The sequence below is a fragment of the Scophthalmus maximus genome, chromosome 22 (genome assembly GCF_022379125.1).
Source record: "Scophthalmus maximus strain ysfricsl-2021 chromosome 22, ASM2237912v1, whole genome shotgun sequence".
Classification (NCBI taxonomy): domain Eukaryota; kingdom Metazoa; phylum Chordata; class Actinopteri; order Pleuronectiformes; family Scophthalmidae; genus Scophthalmus; species Scophthalmus maximus.
In genome coordinates this window covers 13584380-13592535 of record NC_061536.1, presented here as the reverse complement: position 1 = coordinate 13592535, position 8156 = coordinate 13584380, and the positions used below count along the sequence as shown (strand labels likewise).

General features: G+C 41.0%; 1 protein-coding gene across 1 annotated transcript; it reads left to right on the top strand.

The window, feature by feature from the left end:
* Nucleotides 1–1922: 1922 nt before the first annotated feature.
* On the top strand, nt 1923–6699 carry LOC118292341 (BOLA class I histocompatibility antigen, alpha chain BL3-6). Its single transcript, XM_035621227.2, has 7 exons — nt 1923–2061; nt 2255–2524; nt 3639–3917; nt 4742–5044; nt 5524–5625; nt 5996–6013; nt 6182–6699. Exons 1-7 carry the CDS (start codon nt 2013–2015, stop codon nt 6235–6237), a joined length of 1077 nt encoding a protein of 358 aa, XP_035477120.2. The 5' UTR covers nt 1923–2012; the 3' UTR covers nt 6238–6699.
* Nucleotides 6700–8156: the final 1457 nt, after the last annotated feature.

The following is an 8156-nucleotide window of genomic DNA, read 5'->3' as shown; positions in this document are numbered from 1 at the left end:
ACAGGGTCAGGGGGGGACAAGAGGGGGAGGCCGGTGGGGAGCAGGGACAGAGGCCGCCCCTGGGGTCGTGGGGTGCTAAGCCCCGTGGGGGGGCCAGAGAATCAGGGGGGCCAGTAGGGGGGAGGGAGGAAAGGTATTGGCAGATTTTCTTGGGGTGCAGATGCTCAATATGCAGATGTCTAATCGAATTGTGCAACGATGAATTGGTCCCCCCCTCCTGATTTGCATCAGAACAATCCCTTGCAGTGGCTCAGGGGTCAGCGGAGTTCCCCTGGACATAAATGAGCAGCCGGCTGCAGACGCCCCGGAGGACGTGTGAACTTGAAGTAGACTTTACTCAATGACAAGGATATTGATTGATTTAAATGTCTGTCTGTCTGGGAGTGTGTCGGACATCTGTCTCTCCCATGAAGACGTTGCCTCTTTAAGTATGAAATTGAAAGAGAAAATTATTGTTTTTTTATTGTTTACTCTGGCACTATACTTAAGTGATGGAACAGGTTCCTTTGTATTTGCTAAAAAAAATAAAATAAAAATCAGAATATGATATAATAATAAAATAAAACTTTCGTTAGTCAGGAAACCCTTTCCAGACTTTAAAGTGTTTTTCTCATGATAGGTACAAGTTCTGTCTTCAAAAACTGAGACTTTTTTCCGCCTTTTTTTGTATATTATTGTCCCATAATCTATTTCATAACAAATGTAAACCACTGTTGGTTGAACAGTAACTGGAACATCAGCTACAGTATTTAACCCGATATACAGATAAAAATCAGCCCATAAGGTTATGGTTTGTGGTAAGGTTTATGAATTAGATTCGGTTGGATATTCAGACCGTAGATTAATTATAGGTTCCAGCGTCAGCTGGACCTTCAAACAGCCAGCTCCAGTTCAGATGCTGGGATCCTTTTTCCAAACAGCTACAGTTACAGCTTCTCCTTGATTTAATGAATTAATTTAAGGCCGTGAAAAAAGACTCCAAAGAAGCAAGGGGCAAAAAAAACATAGAGAACTTATACTTATTATATGACTTTCTTACAAAATGTAATTGTTGCAGTACTTTTGAGGTGATTTGTGGTGATTTTAGTTTTTGTCTTGGCAACTCTGCACCGTCTGTAAAACGTCTTAATTTCATATGAACTAACTTGCTTGGTGAACATCCGTTCATCATTAATGTGATTCTAAATGACTGAGGCTGTTTTTTCTTTTATCATATAAAACAACTGCTTTAGAATTAAATTAAAATAAAGTCTGAAAAAAACATTTAATGCAACAGTTGTTTTTTAAATTTAACTTATCAGTCTGATCTGACAGAAAATGGATTTAGCACAAATATTGCTTTAAAGTGAAGAAAAAAATCTTTAAAATGCTGCAGAGTTGAAACGCGCTGGGACTGAAGCGACCTCTGTCAGGTCACAGGTCAGAGGTCACACACGGTGAATGTCAGGCTTCTGGTGCTCTCTAGTGGTGACATGAGGAAAGACACTGGCCACAAGATTCAATCTGCATCATTTTATTGTAATTTCACCTTCTCACACACAACAACTACATAAATAGAAAAGAAAACGTATATATGAATGTTTCAGGCCTGATGAACTTTAGCAAATATTCACATCCTGAATAAATGTGGATAAAATAATGTAATTGTGAAAGCGTCTTCAACAACAACAAAAAAAAAGTAACAACAAATCGGAATTTGAGTTGCGTCTTAACGGAGAACATCAAATGAGTCACAGCAAAAAGAGAAAAAACGTCGCAGCAAATAAATTAATAATCTTATTTAATAATAAATATAATCTCTCCTTTTAAAAGACAAAAAATGAATTATTCATATGTGAAATGATTGATGGACTGGCAGCAGTAAATACTTGTACTTGGTTAAAAAAGAAGAAGATAATATCATGTGATCACTTCGCGGTGCGTCAGATCCCCCGGGGGCCGCGAACACCTCGCGCCTCTGGCCGCTTCGGGGTCCGCCTGGTCCCTCGCCCGTCCGTCTCCATCAGTCCGAGATGAGAGCGTTGCTGCTGTTGCTTCTTTTCTGTGGCGCGTCTTCACCAGGTGAGATCACGATCCACACTCGGGAACTGCGCAGTTGTTTCGTTTCACTTTCACTTCGGCCGCAGCATTAGGAGCAGTTACTGTCATATTGCTGATGATGATGGTGATGGTGATGATGATGGAGATGAAGATGATGATGGAGATGTTGATGAAGAGGTGTGTATTGTCATAGTAAACTGTATTTGTCCCACAGCGACACACTCCCTGAAGTACTTCCTCACTGCGTCCTCTGGAGTCCCACACTTCCCTCAGGTTGTGGGTGCAGTCGTGGTCGACGACGTCCTGGCGGGTTACTGCAACACCGACACAAAGACACTGCACCTGAAACAGACCTGGATGAAACTGTGTCTAGAGGAGGAGCCTGAGCACCTGGAGCGGTACATCGGAGAGTGTTTGGAGAATCGACCCCACCTCTTTAAAGCTCATATTGACAGTTTCAGACAGCGTTTCAACCACAGTGAAGGTACAGTGCAGTATGTGCTGTGTGAGGCTATGTTCCCCTTTTTTTCTTTTTGCCTGATAAAGGGTTCTGCATCTTTAGTTTAAAGTATAGTGGACCTCTACAGCAGGGGGACTGCGGTCCTCATCCGAACCCGGACCCACATCTGATAGAACACTGAGAATTAGTCAATGTTGACGGAGCGGTTCCATTGTACTACCGATCTTTTCCTGCTCGTCGTTCAGAAATTCTAGTCGGGAAGCAGGGGATAAGTTTCACTGTCTCCAGGGTCGAAGCACTGTCTCGCTCCAGGAACAACCCCATCAGGGTTGACGGGGTCCATTCCTGCAGCTCCCTCTTCTCACCCTCTGTCTAAAACGCCTGGACTTCTTTTAGCCCCTCCCTCCCGATAAACCCCAGCCTGCTCTGATTGGCCAGCTGGCCCAGTTTGTTGTGATTGGTCAACCAATTTCAAAATTTGTAGGCAATGTCACGCCCCTTCACCAGAAAAGTGGAGATTCTCAGATTGCAGGCGGGGTTACCCCCAAAAGAGTCCAACTGTGACATCACAGGAGGAGAGTCACCCCCTGTCCCCCGAACACTGTCGCCTCACAGCAAGAAGGTTCTTCGTTCAAATCTCGATTCGGTGTCAGACCAACCAACCAACCTTTCTGTGTGGACTTTACATGTTCTCTCCGGGTAGTCCGGCTTCGTCCCACAGTCCAAAGACATGCAGATAGGTGTGGGGTTAATGTGAGAGTGAATGGTTGTTTGTGTCTGTATGTTGACTTTGCGATAGGCTGGGGTGTCCAGAGTGAACCCCGCCTCTCACCCAATGTCAACTCAGCTGGGTTTGGCTCCAGCTCCCCAGCGCCCCTTAAAGGATGAAGCGATAAAGATAAGGGATGGAATATTATTTCACCAAATTCCAGGCAGCTGCTGCTCCAAGTTAAGGAGATCAAGTGTCTCAGAATTGCAGGTGTTGTACTGCAGCGTTGTGGTGAAGAGTGAGCTGAGCCGCAAAGCTTTTGATTTTTTGAAGTCAATCTACAAAACAACACTAACCTTGTGGCCAAAGTTATCTCTAACCTTTGTTTGAATGTGGTTCATTCTGGGCCCATGTCTGTCTCTGTCTCAGGTGTCCACATTTTACAGTGGATGAGCGGCTGTGAATGGGACGAAGAGACGGGAGAGGTTTACGGTTTCGTGCAATATGGTTATGATGGAGAAGATTACATAGCGTTGGACCTGAAGACGCAGACATGGATCGCTTCGAAACCGCAGGCTGTCGTCACCAAACTGTCATGGGACGCTGACAGATGGAGGATGAAACAGAACGACAACTTCTACACTCAGATTTGCCCTGATTGGCTGAGGATGTATTTGGAATACGGGAAGAGCTCTCTGCTGAGAACAGGTAGAATCACATGACCTGATGTTCTGAATTACCATTTCATTATTACTCCAATCTGTCTGATGACATACATTCCATATGGCCGCTTTTCCGTGGTGGTAATATTTTGATTAAGTCCAAACCAATCAGTAGAGAGAATTTCCGGTGCTCTGACATGACTCTCACCATAGACTGTAAATAAAGATGGACGACATGACTTCTACCAAAAGTGAAGCCAAAACATGGATCACCCCCTGGTGACAGTCAGCAGTATGGGTATAATCCCTGCCTCCTCCACGTCACCTGGCAGGACAAACTGAAAAATCAAAGTCACATGAGATTTTTTTTTCTTCCAAAGATGGCTTCTGTCATTTCGGTAGGTCTTACCAAATTGATGTTTGTTGTGTGTTCACTGCTAAAAAACGGGGTGTAACATCATGATTGACAGCTGAGATTGACTGTCGATTGGTTGAGCATGATCACTACTGCGCAGACTCTTGCTCCCCGGGGAAAAGATGGCAGCACCTGAATATGGGATATTTTGACTCTATTTATTTTTGTACAGTGGGAGGAAGTGGAGACGTGTCGTCCATCTTTATAGCAATCAGTGGACATTTAGTATAAGAGAGTATGAAAATATACATGGACCAATGTCACTTTGGTTCAGAATGAAACATCTAAACAACAGTCGTGACTCAAAGTTACGTTAGAATTTCATATTTTCATCTTTCTCTGTTAACCATATATCTCCCCATTGACTCTATTCATCTGTCTTTCCCTTTGTCTTCTCTCTGTCTCATGTTTCTCTACCTCCTTAACCCTCTCTCTCTCTCTCTCTCTTTCTCCAGAGCTTCCCTCGGTGTCCCTCCTCCAGAAGTCTCCCTCGTCTCCAGTGAGCTGCCACGCCACAGGTTTCTACCCCGACAGAGCGATGTTGTTCTGGAGGAAAGATGGAGAGGAGCTTCACGAGGACGTGGACGTGGACGAGATCCTGCCCAACCATGACGGGACCTTCCAGATGAGCGTCGAGCTGCACATTTCACCAGTCGCTCCTGAGGACTGGGGGAGGTACGACTGTGTGTTCCAGCTCTCTGGTGTGAAGGAGGACATCGTCATCAAACTGGACGAAGCAGTGATCAGGACCAACCGGGGTAAGAGTGAGAGTCTTCCAGTTCAGCTGGGAATTCATCTCCAACAACGCTCTTGAAAATTACATCATGCATAGTTCCAAAATGCATTTCTCCAGGTATTGCTACATCTAGTTGGAATACAGACAAAACCTAAAGTTTGTATAGATAAAAAATAATTTGTGGTCATATTCGAACGACGTCACTATGAAGTCAGAAAATGACGTCATATAGTGTCGAAACACATTACCTTTTAAAATCATGAGTTTTAGAGACACCATCTATATTTAGTTGTATCTACTTTACTAAACAGAAGTGAACTTGAGCCTGAATCCGTTTTGTAAGATTAACCTACCCTGTTGTTTGTCACAGTGTCATTTTTAATGTTTTAATGGACATAAAATAACTGTTTGGCTGTTAAAATAACAGCCAAACAGGATGGATAAATCCATGCATGTACTGCTCTGATCTGCTCTGCTTTATTATTTTTTTCTCTCGACCAGTGAAGCCCAGTAACACGACTGTCCTCCTCCTCACTGCATTGGTCGTTCTCACTCTCGTCTCCGCCTCTGTCCTCGGATTTATAGTTTATAAAAAGAAGAAAGGTGAGAGAGAAAAATCTACAGATTAAAAGAAAATCAATTGACTTCAGTTGTTTGTATATTTCCATTTCTGTCTTTGAGTTGATGCTTTTATCCATAAGCTTCAGTTTCTAATTTGTAACTCAGTCACAAACTGTACTATGATGATGTGGTGTCTTAATAGGGAGACTTGTTTTCACCGTTAGTTCATGTATCAGTCAATACAGAATCAATCAAACAGAACATGAAACATACACTTGACACATTTAAGACAGAAATAACTTGAGGATTAACAGAAGAGTAAAGCTGATTTAATCTTAAATTTGAGTGAGCAGAGGGAGAGAGATCATTTTAAAATATCCTGAGATGATTTCTCTTTTTTCTCGATTTCTAGTCATTTACCCTCCATCTCGTAAGTACAACTCATTTACTACTTTTCAAATTATCTCACACAACATTTGTTCTTCAGGTTAAAGACGGTTGTTATTGTATACATTCACATTTTCAAGACAATTAACTGTTCATTAAAAGTTGTGTGTGCGCGGAGTTTCACAGAAACTGTGTGTTTGTGATCTTACAGCTCCCGACAACGCCTCCGACGATGGGCTGGAAAATGCTGTTACTTTGACATTATGACACTTTATACAACTAAAATAATCTTAAAAATTGATTACAGTGGGTGTTTTTTTTATCCAGACCAGCTAGATAAAACATTGATTTGCTTCATATGTAAATGTTAAAAAATTGTAATTATATGTTCCGTTTTTTTTTAAAGATTTAGTTTTTTTTATGTATTATTTTTTAATGATGCAATTATGTGTTTCTGTTCCAAGTTGAATATGTGTTAGTGATTTTGATGTTTCGAAAGATATTTCAGTCTTTCAGAATAACTCTTCTGTGGTGATAGGCGTCACAGCGACAGGCGATTTAAATCACAGGTAAAAATCAGTGATCTTGGTGAGACCACACGGTTCTGAACGTAATCCAGCTTTATTAGAAACCCTGTATCAAATCTTAAGACTTCAGAAATGGTGAATTTTCCTTTTGTAAATATTCAACCTTTTTCAATAAACAGGAACTTCACCCATGAAGAAAAGATTTTGACATTTGTTTTTACAGATACGTGTGAAGAAAATTCTTCAAGCCACCTACGAAGTGAATAAGTAAATAGGTTTTTTGGATAATCACTACAGCGTCACTTCTCAGAGGCCTAGTGTTACAATTTCTGACTGGCCTTCTACAGGAATATGTCAAATCCAATGTCTTGCTCATGTTTCACTTTTGAATAAATTGCCATATTTTATGGAGAGAAAATAGGCACAAATGTCACTGTTACATCCCCCTTTTTGTGTCTAGGTAAACTGGAGACGGGAACACAATCAAAGAAGAAACTTGAATCAAAGTAAAGGCAGTTGAAAGTTAAACAGATTTATTGAACAAACAAAACCAGTGAATCAAAGGTCGTAATAAATGTGTGGGAGGAGGTTTTGCCAAATTAATGAAATCAAATAAAACAGAACTAGGCCCAACTACTGCTGATGTGAAAAGGTCCAATCAGAAATAACAGGGTGGGTGAGAACTAACAAACACTGCCTGTCTGGCATGTAACAGTCTGTGTAACACTATAAATAAGATCGTCACCCCTCGATTAGAACACAGACAGTAATAATAAATATTCCATACATTAATATAAATGGTGTATATATTCTTATAGGTGTCGTACTTCTGCTGGTAAAGCAGCCAGTTAAGGCGAAAGGCACATGCCAGTGTGTTCATGTTTTTGTTATCAACCCCCTGTTAATGTCGTTATCTTGGGTTAGTGCGTAGATCTATGATGTTAACATAATATAATACAAAATATTGATATAATACAAAATATATTTTTTTTATATTATAGATCTATGGTTACATGTCGTTCATTTTAGTCAGGCACGTTTTTGGTCAGCCGTTGTTTTCTGTATGGGGTCCTAAGACCAGAGTTAGCATTAGCTGCTAAGTCGTAGCAGCTAACGGTGACACCGCGGCCCCGCCATGTAGAGTTATCACCTTCACGTTTCAGTCAAAAATAATGTTCCAGACTGTAGTCAGTCAGTAGATATGCATATGTTGGAATGTTATGCTTGATATTCATCTTTGCCTGCTGCTCATTGGCTAATTGTATGTACAGAAATAACAACTGTAATCCGTTTAGTCTGTGTAAGTGGTGTAGTAACGCACTAAGACCACTAGAGTGCAGTGTATACAATCAAGTCACAATAGTATACGAGTACTTCTGGAATTACTTTCAAAATAAAACTATTGTCATCCTGTAAATGACAATTACTGTATTAGGAGAGAAATTAGCCAACTGATAATTTAAAGGGACTGAAAACTACTTGACTCAACTTGCAAATATAACTTGTCTTATGAATTTATAAGGAATTAATGAGAAAAAAAGATTTTCATTTTACGAGTTGTCAACCGTCCTCACAATGTGTCAGTCCTCCATGAGCAAAGCACCAAAACACCGTTGATTTGGCTGTTAACGAAACCCGTGTCTTTAACATTTAAAAAAA

Excerpts from the sequence above, each read along its gene's own strand:
- LOC118292341 (XM_035621227.2), top strand. The coding sequence starts at position 2,013 with ATGAGAGCGTTGCTGCTGTTGCTTCTTTTCTGTGGCGCGTCTTCACCA. Across the intron at positions 2,062-2,254 it reads CTGTGGCGCGTCTTCACCAG|CGACACACTCCCTGAAGTAC; the intron begins GTGAGATCACGA and ends TTTGTCCCACAG. Across the intron at positions 3,918-4,741 it reads GAGCTCTCTGCTGAGAACAG|AGCTTCCCTCGGTGTCCCTC; the intron begins GTAGAATCACAT and ends CTCTTTCTCCAG.